Source organism: Callorhinus ursinus, unplaced genomic scaffold (genome assembly GCF_003265705.2).
Source record: "Callorhinus ursinus isolate GAN/ISIS: 27379988/994484 unplaced genomic scaffold, GSC_fseal_2.0 scaffold8, whole genome shotgun sequence".
Lineage (NCBI taxonomy): Eukaryota > Metazoa > Chordata > Mammalia > Carnivora > Otariidae > Callorhinus > Callorhinus ursinus.
In genome coordinates, this window is record NW_027397070.1 from 44,931,750 (window position 1) to 44,953,968 (window position 22,219).

The 22,219-nt window shown below is 49.1% G+C and overlaps 1 protein-coding gene across 2 annotated transcripts in view; it reads right to left on the reverse strand.

The window, feature by feature from the left end:
* The window catches only part of DPF3 (double PHD fingers 3), a 245,239-nt gene that overhangs the window by 107,392 nt on the left and 115,628 nt on the right, over window positions 1-22,219 (reverse strand). For both annotated transcript variants that reach the window (XR_012379067.1, XM_073895521.1), the window contains exons 3-4: window positions 19,443-19,550; window positions 1,817-1,944 (exon numbers count right to left, since the gene is read on the reverse strand). Coding sequence is in view for 1 of the 2 variants with exons in the window: in XM_073895521.1 (XP_073751622.1) it covers window positions 1,817-1,944; window positions 19,443-19,550 (236 nt within the window). In the remaining variant the exon portion in view is untranslated. The remainder of the gene's footprint in view (window positions 1-1,816; window positions 1,945-19,442; window positions 19,551-22,219) is intronic.

Genomic DNA, 22,219 nt, shown 5'->3' on the forward strand with positions numbered 1-22,219 from the left:
ACCCTTGAGTTTACATTCCACTGGAAGAAAACAGAAAATACCCAATAACATAATCAGCAAATTACAAAGTATGGTAGATAGTGATCAAAGCTATGGGAAAAAAGAAAAAGCAAAGGAAAGCAGAGTAAGGGAATCAGGAAATGTGGAGGGCGGGGAGGGCACAGGATGCAGTAGTACACACAGGGTCAGGGTCAGCTTCATAGAGAGGAAGAGACACAAACTGAAGAAGGTGAGGGTGAGGGCCCAGCTGATGTCTGGGGTGAGGACCCTGCAGGCAGAGGAAACAGGCCGAGCAAAACCCTGAGGCAACAGAGTGTATTCTAGAAGGAGCAAAATGAGGTCAGTGTGCCGGCAGCAGAATGAGCAAGGGAAAGGCCCAGCAACCGAGTCAGAGAGGTAAGAGGGCCTTGACTTTTATTCTGGGGGAACAGGGGCCTGTGCCAGGTTTGGGGCACAGGATCCAACTTAGGTTTAAAGGGCTCCCTCTCAGCCATCAGCAAGGGCATCATTTAGAAAGCAGTTGCAGTGCATCCGTTCAGATGACAGCGGCCAGGACCGGGGCAGTGCAAGAGGACATGGTAAGAGGAGCCTGAGCTCTGGATCTGGGTTGTAGGCACAGCTGACGGGATTCCTGATGAACCAGATGCTGGGTGCCACATTAAGGCAGGAGTGGCCGACGACTCCAAAGTGCATTAGGCACATGGAGGTTACAGCGATTAAGCACCTTCACGAGGGCCGTAGCTCTGAGGAGCGGAGGCAACCATATAAGCCATGCTGTCATATGGAGAGACCTGAGCACTCATCTGCACACAGGGATGGCAGAGGAGGCAGCCAACCCAGGGCTTCATCCTACATCTTTATTGAGACTCAGCTCTACCGGGCACGTGCAAGGCCCCAAGGGGACAACGGTGAGCATGACCGCATGGTCCCTGACTCGATGGAATGCACTGACCGGTGGCACTCATGAAGCAAACCAGAAATGTAACTGTTATTACTTTAATTATCACGTCAATAAATGAATATGCAAATACTAAACATTATGTTAGCTATGCAATTAATAAATATATAATACATGATAGGTATCACATAAAATATAAAGTATAATAAAATATACATTTAATATCAATGTAATTTGATTTTAATAATTGAATTGTATTTAATTTTTAATACTATTGTTTAATATTTATATTACTATTACTACAATACTCCATGCCAACCATTGTATTCGACCTCAGCGATTCAAGACGAATATATCAGAACCGGTCAGAGCGCACCATTATGATCTTGAGTAGCGAGGAGCCTCCGTAGTGCTGGGAACAGAGGGCAGGAAACCAGCAGGGACAGGAGCCACCAGCCCCGCCTGGAGGGTGACTCCTCGACGGGGCCTTGAAGGAGGAGAGGGCGGTGCTGTGAACTAGAGCTGAGGACGGGGTGTGAGAAAGGCAGGGGCTCACTGGGGTCAAGCCGGTGTAGACGACCCCGAGGTTTCAAGCCTGAACTACGGCCTGCCCGTTCCGCGGGGGTAAGGACTCCGTTTTGCTCACCATCGAGTCCCCAGGCCCTAGCCCGGCCCCTGGCACACAGCAGGCTGGAAAAAATATTTTTTGAATGGCTACATGGGGACACCAAGAGAGCAGTGAGGGCTTGTTCTGGAGGACAGGTCACAGTAGGAAGGTAAGTGCTAGTCCCCCAGCAGCCTTGCACGCGACGGCCTGGGAGGAAGAGCCGGTGCGGGCCTCCCGGAAGCACAGCGCCGACTCCCGGAAGCACAGCAACGACGCTCGGGACACATCCCCCATGGCGGGTGCGGAAATACCTGTATCTCCTGCATGCTTTCCTCCTCTCTGGCATCCACCTTCTTCTCCACACCCTCACCCCGGAGCAAGGCTTCCAAGGTGGTGCTTTCTGAGGTGAAGCCATCCTTCTTCAGGGGCAGCTCCACTTCTGCAAAGTAAGGACAGAGAAGCAGGGTCAGGCCATTAGAAGCAGGGGGAACAGGAGGACCAGGAGAGACACTCAGGAGCTGGAGCTCTGGGTAGGGCTAGAGGCGGCCTGCGCTCTCTCCTCTGGGTGGAACAGGAACCCCGGAGCTGGGTCCGGCTTTTCCATCTCCTGTTCCCAGCCCCGGAGACAGATCCCAACCCTGCCCAAAGCCTCATAGACAGCAGAGGCAGAGCAGGAGGGCACCAGACAGTGACTGTGAGCAAGGCACTCAGCGATCCCAGAGCCCTCTTGTGCATCTACAGAGCGAGGATAACAATACTCAGTACCCCATAGGGCCATTTTGTGGGGTATAAACATGTCCCTTTACATGAAAGTACTTTGAAAACTCTACAGCAATACACCAATGTTCACCTCAAATCTTAGTATTCTCTCCCTCTACCCCAAGTTTCATCTGGCAACTCCATGACCTGCCCTCCGCCATGCTGGCTGCCCAGCTCCGGGTTGCTCTATGGGAAGCTATTTCGACCCCAGAGAGGCTGTTCTCATCAAGGGATACAAAGACCACTAAAGCCAAGGGAAGAGAAGAGGGAGCACAGATGCCTGACCCCAGCTCAGTGGCTGGGAGCTGCAGCGCCTGCACAGCAGGGCACTTTTTCTGGAAATGTCAGAGTTTGCTCGGCTACCTGGGGCTTGAGGTCATGGGGCCAGCTGAGTAGTGGCAGCCAGAGTCAGCCCCATCTGAAAGAGACCAGAGAAAGAAGCCAAACTCCTTTCTCAAGATACCCCCCCCAAACTCTCAACCCAAAGGAAGATTGTTTTTGTTTTTGTTAAATTAAAAGCAGAAACCTCAGGTACAGGTGATCCTATTTTGATTTGCTATGAAACATTCCTCCGATCTCTCCTCTGATCCTGTACCTCATACCCTCCGGCAATCAGATACATGGCCCCTATCCTGTTACCAGGTAAGATGAATACAAGATTCTGAAACAAATAACGCAACATATTTTAAGAAAAAAGAAAAAGAAGAAGATAGCAGGAGAGGAAGAATGAAGGGGAGTAAGTCAGAGGGGGAGACGAACCAGGAGAGATGATGGACTCTGAAAAACAAACTGAGGTTTCTGGAGGGGAGGAGGGTGGGGGGATGGGTTAGCCTGGTGATGGGTATTGAGGAGGGCACATTCTGCATGGAGCACTGGGTGTTATGAACAAACAATGAATCATGGAACAGTACACCAAAACAAATTATGTAATATATGGTGATTAACATAACAATAAAAAATCTAAAAAAAAAAATAAAATACTGTAATAAAAAAATAAAAAAAAAAAGATGAATATAAGAATAAGAATATGAGGGATTGGTGCCCTAGAAAACAGCCAGGGGAAGGGAATGGCCCATGTGTATGAGGGAATTGAGAGTTGAGTGTAGGGACTATTTGCAGCAATGTGAGCAGGAATAAGGGAACTACATGGAAAGTTGAAGCACCCCTGGGGAGTTAACAGTGGGGAGCCATTACCACTGCTGTTCCTAGAGGTACAGAGGGAGAGCGTTCGCCAGAGCCTGGAGAGATCTGTGGCTTGCAGCCTCAGTGAGCTCATGAAAAAGAGAACCAAGGTAAAGAGACGCATGGCCTAACCTCTCTTTCCATCCTTGTCTTCCTGCTCTGCTCTCCCATTGGCCAACCTCAATTAGAAGGGCAAGGGGGCCTTACTGACAGAGCACACCAAAACCAGCTTCCTGGGGCCCAAATTAGGGCCCCAGGGTAAAGAGTGGATGGGGCAGGGGCAGAAATGGAAATAACCAGCACAATCAAGCCTTGCTCTGCTGGGCTTCATTCCAATTCAAATGGAACTCTACCAACCCCTCTGTCTCCTCAGAACCAGATGCAGGCTGGCCAGTCCACAAGAAAGGGGCACTAGGCTATCTCATTAAAACTGAAGAAATCCACACCTACAAGTGACCAGCCCCCAGAAGAAGATGGTGGGAAGGAGAAACTGTATCTGAAGTCCCTTGAGAGACAAGGTCTTTGGCAAGCAGAGGATCCACCTCCATTAAGAAACACTACCACCAAATCAACCACCCCTGAAACTCATCCACACTCCTATTCATTCAACAAATGTTTACAATGAACCACTGTGCTGCAACCAGGCACCCTGGAGGTGTACCAGATAAAGACAGTCCTGGCCTTAAGGTGGTTTACAATCTAAAGAGACAGACATTAAACACTGCATAAAAAATTAATACGTAATGACAAACTGTCATAAGGGCGACGGAGGAAAACACAGAGTGCAATGTGAAAGGAGAATACAGTGGGGGGTTTGCTTTAGATCAGGTGGTCAGGGAAGGCCTAGGCGATGAAGTTACATTGAAGTTGAGTGTCAGGAAAATAGTCCACTCTCTGCTTTAATGAGTTCAGAGCGTGCAACTCCAGAGCCTGCTCTGATGGCGTATTACTCTTTCTCCCAAGTCAAAAAAAGGCTTGCAAACATCTAATATAAAACAATTAAAGTATGTTGCCTCATGTCCTGTCCTCAGTCAAAAGAGGCTGGTCACCATCCTTTAAACTTACAATAATTATATATATACATATATATATACATATATTTGAAGTTCATATCTTAGTATTCCCGTTAAGCCTCCCAACACTAAATAAATCCTATTTCCAGAATCGCACAGCATTTTAGAGCTGAAAATAGCCTTACAGATCATCTGCTTTAATCATGTCATTTTATAAATGAGGGACTGAGGCTCAGAGAAGTTCAGTAACTTCACAGAAAACCACACAGCAGAACAAGAACGGAGCCCGGTGATCTTTCTTAGATGCCATTAAGATCAGGATGAGGCCCCACTCGATGCATCCTTATTAGCAGTTTGCAGGCCCAGGCTCAGCCCCAGTGGGCACTGATACGTTTGTGTACATGCAGAGTGCTCAGCACACACGCAACGTTCAAAATGCAGTGGCTGTTATTGCTGTGTGTTGCTTAATCCCCACTACCACCCAAGAGGCGAGCACAGTTATTGTCCCATTTCACAGTTGAGGACGCTGCAGCTTAGGGAGGTGTAGAACTTGTTTAATATCACACAGCTGTTTGGGGGCAAAGCCCAGCCTTGGCCCCAATCTGCCCCCACAACCCATTCACATACTCTCTAGCTTGTACAGACATCGCTTTGTCTCTCTCTCTTTGGTTCTTCCTTAAAAAGTCCTTTTCCAAACCTTTGTGCATTTCCGTTGCATCCCTAAACTCTCTTCACAATTTTCATATTGCAAGATAAAAGACAGCTCTCTGCTGAGGCTGAGGGCAGGTCTGTGTCGTGGTTCTGGGCTCTGCTGTATATGAACATCCCCATGTGGTGTTCACCCCTTCGGCAACAGGTCAATGACCCCACACGGAACTTTGAAACCACTGTGAACTTCCTCCTCCTCCTCTTTCTTCCTCCCCTGCTAAATATTCCACCATCCTGTTTTCCCATAATTCAGTCTACTCTCTTTGGTCCTCTGGTCGTTTACCAGATGGGCACAGTAGAAGCCCCGAGAGAGACAAAAGAACCAAATTGGGAACAGTGAGATGGTCTCTCTACATGCAAAGAGTCAGAAGGGACTTCCAGTAGCATCTAGAGTACAATCCCTCAGGGAGGAAAGTGTAGCACAGCACGATATGGAGCCTTTCCCAGGGTCACGGAGAAACTCCGTGGCATTATCCTTGTCTAATGACCAAAATATCTGATGGGCTCGTAGAAGTGCTGCTTCCAGATAGCCCTGGAGTCAAGCTCTAGCCCGGCCATGTATTAGTTAAAGGACTATGGGCTAGTTCCTTAGACCTTTGAGTCTCTATTTCCTTACATGTTAAGTGAGGATGATCAGAATATTTCACAGTGTTGATGCGAAAATGAAACAAGGTGATATGTTGCATAAAGATACTCTGAAAGATCCACAAAAAAACAGCACAGAAGCATGGAAATGGAATGGAAAATGAAGCGTACCAATTTTTGTTTGGGTTTTGGTTTTTCTCTTCAAAACTTATAATTCAAAATTAGATCATATATGAAAAGAGCCTGGGATGGTCCAAGTGCCCTATAAATGCTACAATTTATTAGTGTCGAAGTTAGAATAGTCCTAATTTTAATGGTACAGTAGTACTGTCCAAAAGAAATATCATGCAAGTCGCTTACAAAATTTTAAGCTTTCCAGCAGCCACATTTTAAAAAGAGCAACAGGTGCAATTAATTTTAATATATTTTTTTCTAACCCACTCTGTCCAAAACATTATCATTTCAACATGTAACGAATATAAAAAAATTAATTTGATATTTTGCATTCTTTGATTTGCATTGAGTCTTCAAAATCTGGTGTTTATTTTTATACTTACAGCACATCTCCATTCAGATTAGCAATATTTCAAGTGTTCCATAGCCCCATGTGGCTAGTGGCTACCATATTAGTGCAGGTTTCTACCCTTAAAAGTAACATGTACTATGATTTTGTTTCCCCAAAAACGGAAGGATATGGTTCTTCATGTTGCCTTCTTCATACCTGGCTGAGCACCTTTCCAGGACAGCGTTCTAGCTGACCACTGACAAACCCTGGTTTCAAAGCCCTCTGGGGAAGGCTTGCAAGGTCAGAATGACAGGCTAACCAGTGCCCTCCCAACAAACCAGCAGAGGGTACATTCCCCAGCCCCTGACCACAGGAGGTCCCGGAGTGAAGGGAAAAACAAGGTAACGGGTCCAAGCTCTTGCACAACATACGTCCTAGGCATGCTCCCTATTGAGCCCTCAGGGATTTCATTGATTGTTTTATTCTAATACATTCCATCTAGACATAGGATTTAGTCATTCTTTATAAGTGTTCTCATTCTGACCCTTGCACAAATTTGGGGACCACATCACCTGACAAGAGCCATCAGACATTTAACATTAAAAGAAAATGGTCCAAAACCCACACATAATTCATCTTTAAATTAGCCTGATTTTATACACAAGGATATAAACCCACGGATCGTTACTCTCTCCAGAGTGGCAGCAGCCATCACCCAAGCCAGCCGCCTCCCTGGGCCCCCGTAAGCAGCTCTACCTCCACTTCTAATTGGGAACAGAGATACTCCTTGGGTGACTTCCAGCACGATCCATCACACTAGAGACAGTTTCTGTGCAAACCGAAGAAAATCGGTTTCCAAATAAGAAAAAACCTCTTAGACAAACAAGGATTGAAGCATAGAAAGTCTTCTAAAAGAAGAAGAAGAAGAAGAAGGAAAGAAAGAAATGCATGAATTAAAGCAAAAAAAAAAAAAAAAATTGCCAGAGAAGACCAGTCGCTTCTATCTAGGGCTGTTGGACAGGGCAGCATCCTCCCGGATGGAAATCAAAGCCACAGGCTTTTGACACAGGTGCCCCAAGCCTGCCACCCAACACACTGAAAGCAAAGCTTCCACTGGGTTGTTGAAGCCACTGAGCTCATTAACAGGATGCAGGCGAGCTGAGCCCGAAAGTGCAACGTGGGAGCACAGTGAGTAATTAAATCCCAGGCCATTTAAAAATGCAAACGCCTGGATGTCACAGGCTCACGGAGCCTCTGACTCCTCATGCATTTTTTGGCTCAGGGTGGAGGATTGGGAACCTGCAAGTCATGTATGGATTATAATAAAATATGCCATATAGAAAACAGATTAAGACAGTTCTTCTTTGGGGAAATATACAAAGAGAGGAGCTGTCTGTTAGCTGTCGAGTTTGCAAGAGATACCATCTTTCGGGAGGCTGTGCTCTGCGAACAGACAGTCTGCCCCAAGGGAAATAGTGGTGAAACACCCCGACAAGGCACATCCATCCATCCATCCATCACGGGCTCTCCGTGACGCAGGGGTCTGGAGACAGAGTAACGGTGCAAAAGGGAGGGAGAGACCCCACAGACAATGGCAGACAATCCTCCTGCTACATCGGGAGTGTTCAGATTTTTTTTTTTTTTACCTGCCTCTAGTTTTTCTGTAAAAATACAAATGTGCAGTTTTTGCTTCTGAGTGCTTATTATTGTAAGGAGTTAAGCTCATCCTCTTTCCTTGGATTTATACATCAACTTACACCAAGAAGCAAGGGGCTTAAGAATCATTAATTCATTTATCCCCATCAGACTCTCAGACTCATGGGGAGAAAGAATGGGGGATGGATATTGTTATCTCTCACCCCACGGGGGAAGAGATTGGGGTGGGGGACAGACCAAAGCCCTGATTTCCTGAGATGGTGGCAGGCCCAGAAATCCATCTGCTCATTCCTCAGGGGTGCCATTTTCTTGGCTGCATTTGACTCCCTGTTTTGTGATTCATAAAGCTCAAAATAGATGAGGTTCACGTTGAGGACCCATCACCCAGGCTGCACCCTGCAGGCCCTTGTTACCACCTGTTTTAGAATCCCATGATATCCGCACAACGGGACGGCTGATTGTTTCCCCATATGGCCCCTGCCCCCCACTCCCTGGTGGGCCTATCCTCTCACATCCAAGCCAACATGCAAGGATTGGCCCTCGTGCACAGCACCCAGGGGTGAGGCCCTCAGATAAGCATGTCCCCACCCCTGAGGCCCAGAAAAACACCTACACGGCCAAAGGAAGCTCACCACTGGGCTGGCTGGCAGACCAGGTGGATGCAGCTTAGCAGGATGGTGTGGGAAGGGAAGGACGGCGGCACACAGAGGGGCGATACCTCCCTTGTGTTCAAGGGAGTACAGATAACCAGAAAGTGCAGGAGCTGCTCTGGAGTGGAAGCTCCGCCCTAGTTCCCAACACCACACACTGGGCCTTGATCTCCCAAACTATAAAACTAAGGGATCAAAGCCCACTTCCCAGGGTTGCTGTGGGGCCGAGACAAGGGACACAGAGTGTCTGCACAAGAGGCGTGATGCTCAGTTGTGAGCGCCCTCCCTTCCTCCTCCAAAGTGGTGGCACTTCCCAGCAAGCTCCTCACCCTCGGATCCTCTCAACCAGCGGAACGAGTGTGGCCTGGCTTCCCCCAACCGGGACACGGGCCCAGGGAGTGCCGCAGCGAAGAGGCCAAGTTCAGAGCTGTGCTGAGGACAGAGGGGACCAAGGGTACGACCCAGCTTGAAGGCCAGAGGCCAGCCCTGCTTCAGGTCCAGGGTAGGCACCGTCCTGCAGATTTGGAAGTCACGGCAGAGCCACATGGAAAACGCCTTCCTTGCCCTATTCATTCATTGGACAAATCATTACTGAGCACGTACTATGTACCAGGTTCTATTCTAGGTGCTGAGGACACAGTTGTGAACAAGAGAAGAAAAGTTCTGCCCTCATAGAAACTGGATTCTAGTGGGGGGCTGGGGGACGACAATACCTAAAACAAATGAGTGAGACATAGAGCACAACAGATGATAATCAATGCTTTGGCGGGGAAGCAGAGCAGAGGAGGGGACGCTGGGGGATCGGGGGGGGGGGGAAGTGGGAGGGTGGTTACACTTTGAAATGTGGCCAGGAAAACACAAACCTGAGGAGGGGGAAGAGGGCACGCTGATATCTAAGAAAGGACGCTCCAGGCCAAGGAGCCATCAGTACAATGGCCCAAAGCCGGGGGCCCCTCTGCCTAGAGCACAGTGGGCCTGGGGGGAGAGCCGGAGACGAATCCAGAGTTACAGGGGCCTTGAAGGGCCATGCAGGCCACTGAGAGGAGGTCGGCTGCCACTGTGAGTGTGATCAGAAGCCACTGGAAGTTTCAAGCAAAGAGTGACATGACGCTGCCTGTGTTTTAAGAGGATCACTCTGAAAATAACTGAAGGAGGAAAGGCAGAGTGCGCAGAGCAGTCGGGAGTTCCTGGAATATGTGTGGGGCCCCACCAACGAGCCCGGGGCTTAGGACAGGGCTGTGCATGACCCACATGAGCCCTGTCTTCATGGCACTTGCACTCTGGTTTCCAGATACATCCAGGGAGCAGCCCCCTGGCCCCTGAGCAGGGGGCATCTGTACACAGTGAACCAGGAGAGAGGGTGGGTGCGGAGGGCGGGTGCCCGGCACTGAGGGGCAGAGGTATGGACACCAGAGCAAGTCCACAGAGGAAGGGCTTTCCAGAAGAAGGTGGAGCAGCCTAGGCCATGGGCAGGAGAAAAGAGCCAGTCAGACAGGCCTGGCCTAGCCCACCATGGGATGATAGGTGTCAGTAAAAGTGGGGAGGAACCCTTCCAAGTTGACCTCTGTGCCCTGGGCAACGGATGCTAGAGTTCTGGGACACAAGGGGTGACTTTTGCAAGCTGTGGGTCTGGTAGAGGTGGATCCCACAGCCAGGTGCCAGGTCTTCTCTCCTCGGTATAGAAGGTTCCAGACTTGGGGCTTTTAAAAGACTCAAAGGCAGAATGTGGTGCCATTCCAGGCCAGACAGCACGCGCTCCTCAAGCAAAGGGCACGTCACTGGGCAGAGGACAGACATGGCGTTAGCCGAGACCTCCGCAGCCCACCTAGCAGCACAGTGCAGAGACGGCGTCACCGTGGAAGCCCTCCAGATCCACCCTCCCTCGGGACTCTCAGAACAGCCCTATGATGTGAGCAAAGCAGCTGCCAGGGTCCGCCTTTCACAGACGAAGAACCAAGGCCAGAGTTGTTACATAGCTGCCCCAAATCACACAGTCAGTGGGTGGAAGGGTCTGGACTTGAACCCAGGCCTTGGGATCCTTTGATGGCTTTTCTCCTGCAGAGCACAGCTGTAGGGCACAGCGAAGGCCCCTATGACCTAAAATCGAAGAGGGGCAAGGTGGCAAACCTGGGACAGGCCCCACAGGCCAGGCTGGGCACCGGACAGGAAGCCCAGGTCAGCTGCCACGGTCAGCTCAGTCTCCCTCATCTGTGAAATGGGCATGCTGAGAGATACCCCATGTTCTCCGAGGCTGAGACCAAACACTGGGCACCTTTCTCTCCTCCATCCCTTTCATAAATCTTTACTGTCTACCTGCGATGTGCCAGGCCTGTTGCTGGGCGCTGGGGAGCCAGATGAAGAAACCGGTGGGTCCCTGCCCTCAAAGTGTGTACTGTACCTCCCAGTGGGAGAGACAGGAGCGAACAGGCAGCGCGGCGGATGACCCATGCTCTAACTGTGGTGCCACCGGGTGGGAAGGCACATGTGACCATGGACACTCGGCCCCCACTGGGCACGCTGCCCTGCCCACTCCCAGCTGCCACCCGTGTCCTCCGCCGGCCCCAGCTCCCGGAGCCCCGTGGGCTGCAAGCAGGGCTGAGACAGCCCCGCCTCGGTCACCCAGCCTGCCAGGAAGGCAGAGAGAGCATGAAGAGTAACAGCGTGAAGCAGGGGGGCTGGAGGGGCCTGCCCACCTCTCTCCGGCTCTCCTGCTCCGGAGGCCAACAAGAGCCGAAGAAGCTGCTGTTGCAAGCCTCCAGGATGGATGGCTGCGGGCTCTGACACTGCAGGAAGGAGATAAATGACTGGTCATTTCCCCCTGATGCACTTGAAGGCATCCATTCTTCCAGCTGTACCAAGCTCAGGCAGCCCCCCGCACAGAGCCAGATAAGCACTGACAGATGCGGGTGGGAGCCGGAGTGTCCTTCCCCTTCAGAAGGACACAGCCAGACTCCTCTGCAGGCCGGGAGAAGGTCACGGTGTCCACTGGCTCACACCTGGCTGGGGGCTCCACCGGTCCCTTCCTTCGCCTCCCACCTCACCCACCGCTCCCCCCACCCCCCGCCAGGCTCATCCCTGCGAGGAGCACCCGGGAGAGGAGGAGGGCCAGGGGCAGAGGGAGCCAGCTGACAGGCTCATCAATCTCGGGCTACATGCTTGGCACATCGGCGTTCCTTAAGTTGTTCCCGGACTGGGAGGGTGCTGGAGGAGTCAGGGGGACTGTCTGGAGGAGAAGAGAAATCACGCCGAACATCAGAGAGCAAATGGTGGAAGAAGCCTGGAGACTATTAAAATGTGGGCCATGTACAAAAGCAGTAGGGAACTAATTAAGATGCAGGATTTGCAAAAGCTGGGGAAGTTGGCCGCAGCCTGCTCCCATCTGTGGGGTTCTGCCGGTGCAGTGCGGCGGGGACAGCACCCTAGGCCAGCGAAACAGGCCTCTCCACCCCTGCCCAAGCAGGCAGGACTCAAGCTTCTCTGCCTGCACCGCCCCCTTGGGGGGGGGAACCCTTCGGAGGGTCCCCGTGACTTGCTTGTTGGTCTGCTGGGACACCCTCTGCTTTGAGGCACCCTAGGCTACCATCTCCTCAGGGGTCCTGCCCTTCGGCTCCTGTTCCCCCAATGACGTGTGGTGGGTGGTGACCATCCTGATCATTCATCCCCAGTCACTGAGTGGCTGCCAAAGGAAAAAAAAAAAAAACCCTAGAGAAAGAACCAGAACCCTATTATTCCTGGCTGCCTTCCCTCCCATCACCCTTGGAATTTGGCAAGGGTGGCAAAGAGCTGTGTTGCTCCCCAAGTATCCTGAAGCAGAAGGGATTTACAAGGCCTCAGGTACATTCCAGGAGCAGAAAGAACATCTGTTATAAAGGCCCCATTGGTCTGAGAACACCACCGTGAATGTGTGTGTTGGGTCCTGGAGCAACATGGCGCCAGTTCCAACAGGCTCTCCCTGAGGGTTCCCTCCTTGGCCTCACCACTGATCTCCCCTGGGAAATTAACTTCCTAATTCAGTGCCACATTTCCCCAACCTCTAAAACGAAGATAAAATCTACCTTAGACAAGGGGTACCAAAGGGTCTGGGTTTGGAAGCTGCTAAATTGATCTAAGCAGACCATCCAAGCATTTAATCCAAAGAGACACAAGTAAAAGTTTGTTCCCAGGCTTTTTCTTCTCTTCATCGAAACGCACGTGCGCGCACACGCACACACACACGCACACGCACACACAAAGTGAAGTTAAAGGCCTCTTTTTTAATCAGCTGGCTTTTGCCCAACATCTGCCCTGCTTCAGGGCCTTCTGGTGGATATTTACTATCCACCTTTCTCTCCTGCCAGCTCAGCTCCCCCTTCGCAAGGACAGAGCTCCATTCTTGGGGAAATGGTCCATGGGAGGCCCCTCTCTGGCAGCAGGCCTCTGCCCCAGTCTTCATGTTGCACGAATTGTGATGGCTGCGCCTTGAAACACCTTGCGTTTGCCTCCGCAGCCAAGTGCAAACAGCAGAGAACACTGAACTCCATTGTCAGTCAGCGGAGAGAAATAATGTTGTATGTGTTGTCCTTCAGACGCCCAGGCAAGTAGGAGGTTGCAAGATATTTATTCAAGACAGATTGGAGGGGTGATGTTAGGCGTGAGAAACACATAGGTCCAGGGACACAGAATGTTTTCAGGTCCCAAAGAGCTCTCCCCAGCTCTCAGCCCCATCCCACCCGCACACAGACACATTTTTATTTTTAGCGAGTAGTAAAGAAACACAGGCAGGATGTCATAGTCACAGTGAGGAAGATGGGATGATGATAGCAAGACGGGGGGTAATCCACCGGTGTGTGATCCAGCTCTGAACGATGACTGAATGGCAGCCATGACCCGCCTCCCCTCTCCCGCCTTGACCCGGTTTCCTGACAGAGCTCTGCAGACCTGAGGTCAAGGACAACTCTTACCTGACGGCCTCTGTTGCTGAAAGCTGCCCACCACAGGCAGGCTTCAGGCAGGGACACAAAGGAAGACAAGAGGTACAAACTGGGTGTTGGCATGATAAATTGCTTGTGGCATCTCCTCATTGTCCACAGAGGGGCCTGACATGGAAGGAAACTCATGCCTGAGACAATTCTGCTCCAGGCCAGTGCCCCTGTCTCTCACAAATCGGGGGAACTCTTCTCCCTCTCCCCAGAGGAAATGAGGGTGCTGACGGTGGAGCCCACGGGAGGCTCTGAGCGTCACAGACATAACTACATTCCTGGAGCTTGTCAAGGGGACCTCAGGAGACTCGCAGCGGGAGGCTGGGAGGGAAGAGAGAAGACAGGATGGTATCCTAGGCGCTGGGTGGTGGAGGGGTGCCAAGGATTGACTTGTCGGTTCATTCATTGGTTTTCTTTCAACATAAACTTAGTCTTCTAGTTTCCATAAATTTAAAGAGATTCAGCTCAGGTTAGACAAATTGATTATCGATTTTCAGCAAGTTTTGCCCAAAAAGGATTATACATAATGTTGTGCAATTTGCTTTTCTTTTTCCACTTAACAATATATCTTAGACATCTTTCCATTTTTTCCCACTCATTTCTTTAAAAGACAAAATAGTATTCTATTTTATGAATGTACTATATATTTAACTAGTCCCCTATCAATGGACCTCCTGGTTGTTCCCATTCTTTGTTATTATTGTTGTTGTTAGGAACACTGTCACAATGGATGACCTTACACATTGGGAGTATATATTTATCTGTAGGATAAATTCCTAGCAGCAGAATTTCTAGGTCAAAGGTGATATGCCTTTTAAATACTGATAGGTATACCCAATTCCACGCAATGTGTTAAAGAGAGAGGAGATCCCTTGCCTCTCCCCCGTCCCTGTTTCCTTCTGCTGCTCCTCTATCCCTGGGAAGGTGGGCCTTCGTTCACCCAACTGACTGTCCCCACCTCCTAGGAATTTATAGCAAATGCTCCAGGGACTCTCGCCATGACTCTAGCCTGAGTCACACTCAGAAGTGGGCAGAGCCACTGGAAGGTGGGACCTGCCAAGGGGACAGAAGAGGGCTGAGAGCCAGCTTGGGCTCTACTCACCAGCAGATGGGACATCATTTTGCAAACGTGCAGCCAGAGGGGGCGCCTTCTACTCTTGCACAAAGGTGCCATTCAGGCTACCTGAGGCCCTGGATGAAGGCCCTTTTCGACATTTTGGCTTATGTGAAAAATTCAACTTCAACTGTGCGGCGCCTCTAGGAAGACAGTGATCCGTGCAGCTTCGTGTTCTCTAGATGGGCTCTGATGCTCTGAGGTCCAAGGCTGAGGTTCCTTATCACCGACTCTCAGGCACTCCCCCAGCCGCTTCATTCACAGCCTGCGGTGGCCCACTGGTGCAAGGGGCAGCCTGAGCGCGTGGCCCCCGTAGGGCAGACTCAGAACGGTATATGGAAATGACAAGCATTTGGCCCACGGCTTGGGGGGTTTTGTTTTTAGCAGGCATAGCTGTAGATCTGATCCCCCAATTTGGGGAAAGAAGTTCGCCTGAGACAGAGCTCAGTTATTTATTCCAGGCCTGGCTGTTTATTGTTTCTCAGTGGATGCTGACATGGAGGGGTGAGCCCAACAAACTTGGGATCTTTTGCCACGCTGGGACATGGCTACGCCTCTGAGAGCCCATTCTTAACAAGCTGGCACTCACTTTTCCCAGAGAGCATCCTCCCACAGGACCCTCACATCTCGGGGGGCTGGGCCAAGACCATCTCAGCCCCTGACCCAAGCACAAGGGCAGAGGCCAAGGCAACCTTTCAAAGGATCGCAGATAGAGACATGATGTGCTGGTGGGCACTTGGCTCCAGCGAACCCCCAGCCCCGGGGCTCTTCCCTTTCCCACCGCCCACAGGTCATGACATGTCTGTAGACAAAAGGGCCAGACACTCATAAAACAACTTCTTCCTCAGTCTCACCAACAACGAGACTGTCAGTTTCCAGATATGTGAGCAGCACAGTAAACCTTGCGTGGCTTGGAGCTGTCCGCAGCCAGATTTCCCTAATATATAAAGTGGGGGCTTATTCCACTTTGATGCCCTCCTTCCTGCTCTACCTCCCAGGGCTATGGTAAGGACCAAAGGAAATGCTATAAATGAAAATGCTTTGTAAAGGGCTTTGTAAATGACAGTGTGCTGTTCAGACACTGGTTATGATGATGACGATGATGATTCAATCAGATCTCCCCATCCCCTGGGTGGCAGTGATTGGTAGGGCAGACGTAAACTCAAGCCAGCTAATCAGTCCTTCCCAGGACTTCTCTGTCACAGCTATCGAAGGGGACTGCTGCTTTCTGCTGAGTCTAAGGAGTGCAGAGTCTGGGACTGCAGACGGCCACCTTGCCTGCCCCACAAGGAGAAGAGAGAGGTGGAAAGAGCCTCAGAGCCCTCACTACAATGTTTGAACCCCTGGATGCAGCTATGCCTGAAACCAGGGCAATGCTGAGATCTAACATTACATGAACCAACTTCCCTTCTTTTTTCCTTAGGCTAGTTGGAGTGTATGTCTGACATTTATAACTAAAGGAATTCCAACTATCTCTTGGGTGCATATTAATCATTTATGTATTAGTTTTTTAATCATCAAATAAAGTTTTTAAGGGAAACACTTCGCTAAAGTTTTTTTTTTAAGTTAGTGTACCTATGAGCAGCACGAAGAAGCAGAAAAAGCACTGAACAGAGAAATCAAGCAACGTGGATTCTCTGCTTGTTCCCACAGGAATCGCTGTGTGACTTTGAGTAAGTCTCCTAACCTGCCTGAACCTCATACAATAAGGAATTGGAGCTAATGATGTCTAAGGTATTTTACAGCACGAAATGTCTTCAGTTCCATAAAAGACAATCCAATTAGTCTAATACAAAGTGTTCTTAAGAAAGACTTTGTAGGGCACCTGGGTGGCTCCGTCGTTAAGCGTCTGCCTTCAGCTCAGGTCATGATCCCAGGGTCCTGGGATCGAGTCCTGCATCGGGCTCCCTGCTCAGCGGGAAGCCTGCTTCTCCCTCTCCCACGCTCCCTGCTTGTGTTCCCTCTCTCGCTGTCTCTCTCTCTGTTAAAAAATAAATAAATAAATCTTAAAAAAAGAAAAAAAGACTTTCTCGGGGCACCTGGATGGCACAGTCGGTTAAGCATCTGACTCTTGCTTTCGGCTTGGGTCATGATCTCAGGGTCATGGGATCATGCGAGCAAGCCCCATGTCAGACTCTGAGCTCAGCATGGGGTCTGCTTGAGAGTCTCTCTCCTCTCCCTCTGCCCCTCCTGTTCCTGCTCTCTCTCTCTCAAATAAATAAATAAATCTTAAGAAAAAGACTTTCTATATAAACGTTAAGAATAAAGACTAACAATTTAAAATTAGCGTCAAGCACTTACCAAAAAAAATCTTTTAAACTGTTAAGTTGCATATGAGATGTCCTCCCATTTGAAATTTAATATGAATTCATACATGCATGTGAAAATACTCGTTGCATCTCCAGTTAAATTGGAAAGATTAGAGACAAAAAATGGGAACAACCTGGTTAAAATAGTTGCAGTACATTCATACAATGGAATATTGTGTAACTGTAAAAAAGGAATGAGGAAATTCTTTATATATTGATAGGGCCGATGCCTGAGGCACATTTTTCAATGGAACGGGCAAAACACACGGTGGCCGTGCTATGTCAAAAGACGAGGAAAAGGTCATATGGATGTAATTCTTGGTGTGTGCATAGACAATCTCTTGAAGAATCTCAAGAAACTGGTGCCACTGATGACCTGATGGCCTCTTTGGAGACTAGGTCTTATTTTTCACTATGCATACTATATATGCTTTTTATCCTTGGAATGTCAAAACACGTGACTGTGTTGCTTACTCAAATATTTTTTTAATTTTAATTAAAAGAGTAAGAAAGAGGGGGAAGGGGGTAAAAAAGGGCAAATACTATTACATATGACTTAGGTGATCCTCATGGTTAAACTGAACCCCAACTAGGAATCCCCAAGTACCACTGTGCCTATGTATAGATGGGGAAATATACCCAGAGGGTTCACATACTCCACCATGGAGACACATCCAGCTAGTTGCAGACACTTCACTAATACCCTCCCTTCAAAGTCCACACAGACGACACAGCATGTGGTCAGCCTCCCGCTACAGCCCCTCCTGCAAAGCCCTGGATGGGGTAGAATGAAACTGGTCCAGGTAAAGATCGAGCCAAGGGTTACCTCCTCACTCATCCATGGCACTTTCAAAAGAACAGGATCAATGATTCCAGAACAAAGAAGGAGGAAGTCCCCACCTCCAAAATAAACTGTTCATATCGGTAATTGCTCATGTTTAATAAAGAAACAGAGGTGATGTGGAGTCACGCCATGCGGACTTCTGATCTGGCCACCTGTAAGTCTTTAAAACCAGTGTTTCCAAACTTTAGTGTGCATCGTGGGGAATGCAGTCCTCGGGATATGGTAAAATGCAGACTCTGACTTAGCAGGTCTGGGGTGAGGCCCAAGATTCTGCATCTCTACCAAGCTCCCTGGGGCTGCCTATGCTGCCAGTCAAGACCACACTTTGAGTGTAGTTCTAGAACAACTCCAACCAATATGGGCACCCCTAGCCATGTGTGCACCTGCAATGTGGCCGGTCTGCAATGAGATATGTTAAAAGTGTAAAATATACGCTGGAATTAAAAAACAATACAAAAAAAGAATGTACAATATTTCACTCATCATTTCTATATTGGTTACATGCTAAGATGATAATATTACTGCTGTGTTAGGTTTAATAGAATCTATAATTAAAATTAATTTCGCCTGGTTTTTTTTCCTTTGTTTAATGTGGCTACCAGAAAGTATAAAATGACACATGTGGAGGGCATTATATTTCTACTGGATTATACTGCTCAGGGAGGCTTGGTTCTCCTACCACCTCCGTCTTGGGAAGTTTGGTACAAACTCAGTCACCACCCAGAAGTGTTCGCAAGGGTCTGTAAATTCTGCAGGGCCATCAAGAACGTGGATGCAGCTCATTGAAAAAATCTAGCCTCCACCCATCTCTAACAAATAAAACTTCTCCAATAAGTGAAATCTAGGTTAAAATAAACAATCGAAACAGGCTTAACCATAGAACCATGAGTGAAAGCATCCCAAACAATTGTGAACAGAGATTTTACAGAGAAAATGCAGCCTAAGAAGTCAACACGGAAAGGCATGAGGTAACCTTGCCAGGCAGCCTCCCTTAGTCAGGTCTGCGTTGTTTGGTGACAGTGGGAGCGGACACGTCAGCCCTGCCTTTGTTCCACTTGTCAGCACTGTCCCCACCATCCTGAGTCACCTCCCAGCCCTAGTAGCACCCCTAAAACCAGAGACTCTGAAAGCTGAAGACCCAGGACAATCACTTGGCCTTACTGCAACCCAGACACAGGTCTGAAGGGAGCCATCGAGTCAGAAGTGTTCTAACAGGTCAGTAGTCTAGAAAACTAACCAGTTCCTTCTGCATGGCCACAAAGCACTCAGCATCACCTGGAGGCAAATTTTGAACACAGACTCTCCCATTTCCATGCCCAAGATGGGTTCTATTTTTTACACCTCCTGGGGCCCTGTTGGAAAAGGCATTCCTCCTGGGCCTGCTCCCACTCCTGCCTGCTTGCTTTACTCCACAGGGTGGCAAGAGGGAGACGAGAGGAAAGGGAAGGCACAAAACACCAGAGGGAAGAGATGCTCAGGTGAATACATGGACATGTTTACATAGGAGAACAGGCACAGAGGCACACCTTTGGGCACCATGGGCCAGGTTCACTCTCCCACAAAACTCAGCTCTATAGACAAAGGAGCAAAGCAACCTTGTCCTGGGCCAGCCCAGCCCTCCCCACCACTCCCACCAGCTCCAGAGGGCACTGACCAGGTTTTATTTCCAGCAGCCGAAGTTTAGGATCCTCAGGCGGGTGCAATCGTCTCTTCTTACGCCAGCAGCGGGCAGGGTATGTGTATAGCTGGCCCGGGGCGAGGCCTGTGGACAGAGACAGCATAAAGGTTAAAGGCTCCAGGCTAGAAGGGGCCTTAGAAACCTCCCTGTCCAAGCTTCTCACTCACAGTGAGAGGAAACTGAAGACCAGAAAGGTAGCGTGACTTGTCAAGGTCACACAGCTGGTTGACGGTAGAGCAGAGGCAGTATCTAGGTCATCTGACCCCAGGACCCTTGCCCTGTCTGCTCCACCATGCTGTCTCCATAAGCCCACGACCATCATGACCATGACCAAGACAGTTCTGCTCTCCTGGTCTGGGGAGATCAGAGGGACCTTTTCAGATTCAACCTCACTACAGTGTTTCCAAGGCAGTGGACCTCCAGCTACTACCCATCAATTGCCCCTCTATACAGGTCCAGCTGAAGCAGGTTCTCCACCAGGCAAAGCAGCAGAAGTCAGTCTGCCTACCTACAGATGGTCTGGACTGGGAAGCCTTTCAAGGAAACAGGATCAAGGGTCCAGATCTCCTACCCACTAACTTTCTCCACCCACTGTTAGCTACTGGCATCTCGCTGAAGCCAATGCGAGCCCCAAGAACCTCCAACAGAATATAAGCCTACTCTGGTGACCAGGCTCCTCGGCCAGCAGAGCCAGCATACTTCTACATCCCTGCCCACTTGCCTGGGCCTTACAGAAAGAAATGGGCAAGAGTCCAGTGGCTGGGCTTATATACCAACCACACTGTCTCTCAAGAGTCTCCATTTAGATTTGGCCTTTGGCACCAAAGTTCTACATGAGCATCGTCTGTCATAACAACCACAGATAGATAAATGGGGCATGTGACAACCATTAGACCCATGTGGGAAGGTCACTTCCTAGAGCTAGGACCACAGGGATAGAAAATATGAGGACCCTATTTCCATCAGCTGTCATTTGGGGACCTTTTGCAGAGACAATCTACCAAAGTTTCACTGTTATATATCCATTTCTCCATTTTTCATTTTTACTAGTTATCTACCCATTTATTGGTTTGGGTCCAAAGGAGAGGCAACTATTCCAGTACTAAAGGAAGCAAAATTGTCAAATTCTCTTTAAGTGCTAAGTTTCATTTTTAATCACATAGGTGCTCCCACAGGTTGCAAGGCTATGAAGAAGTTGGAGGTCCCTACCCCTCCCTTATTTGGGTTCTCAGAAACCATTAAGGATCATGGATCCTAGAGGCTCCAGAAAAATCTCTGATGTCATGAGCTAAGGGCTTTTCATGTCCAAGAGTCATCCTAATACTTAATTTTGTTGATAGCTTCATAGCTTCTGCACAGTAGGAGGATCCCAAAGCTCTGAGCTCCCTGTGCTCTAAGGACCAGCCTTGTGGTTGATTTGGAGAAGACCAAATGAATCAAAGTAATATTGCTCTCCCTTCCATGGAAGGTCCCAGTTTTGATCTCTCTTTGAGGGAAGGCATCACTGGGAATAGTTTGATGTTTCTGGTGTGATTCACTCCAGGACCATGTCATCTCTGACCCTAGAATTCCTGAATGGCTGCATTGATTCTGGTTCCTTGAAACACCTCTGAGGCTGGTATGCCCCAGGATCCCAACAGAGGCCAAGTACAAGGGCTGACCCAGTACTCTACAACCCAGAACCAGCCCCACAAATCCCCACTCATCTTGGGTTAGTGATTCTTATTCCAGACTGAACCCAAAAATCCAGACTGAACCTGGAGAACTTCTTAATAACATCAAGGCCAAAAATTCATGCCCAAACTACCCAATCTGAATGTAATGGGTGGAGGAATTAGGCCAACTATTTTTTAAAGAACCTTATAGATTGTTGCAATGTCTGGCCAAGAACCCTGGATGTCTAAGCGTCATCTAGTTACTGCCTGGATATTCTCTCTAATGTATCAAGATTGGTTTCATGGCCTTCCCCAAAGGCATCTCAAGGTTCCAGTGTTTCCCCCAAAATGTTGTCATTAATTTCCTGCTCATTATAAGGCCCAGGATGACAGGGAACTATGTCCATCTCTAGTATCCCTAAAACTTGGCACAGTGCCTGGTAGGCATATCAAGAAATAGTTACCAAATGAATTCAACAGAACTGAATCAGATTCAGAAATGCAGGAAGCGAATGACCTGCTATACCTGGTTCCAGGATGCTCATCCACCCACATCCAAACCAGCCAAGAGGGACCCCAGAGGTGGGGCCGAGAGTGAGTACAGAATCCACCCCAAGATGGCAGTCTCTGTGCCTTAGTCTCCTTCTGGCCCCACAGACTGCTTCATAGTATTTCCAACCTGACCAAGAGCAGGTGAGTAAGAAAGGACTGGTCCAGACAGTACTCAAAAGATCTAAATGACAAGAGGTCAAAACTGTCAACACTTGCCCAGGGCCTCTGCCCTCCCTGAGACCTGGTCACTGCACTTGTTGGTCAGCAGCATCAGTGCAGCCTTGGGCTGTTCAGTTTATAGCTGCAGACCCACTCACCCACCCACTTGGTAGTAGGTAGTTTGAATGGCCAGAAGAAGGGACTGTTTTTATATCATTCTTTAACTTTCTCTGATGGATTACAGAAGGCCCCCGGTGCAAAGGAAGAGCACATGAGTCCTCATACCACCACTCCTATAATCTTCGAAATATCACCACACATTTCTGAGCCTGTCTCCTTACCCAGAAGATAAGAATGTTAACAATACCTACCTTACAGGGGCTGTTG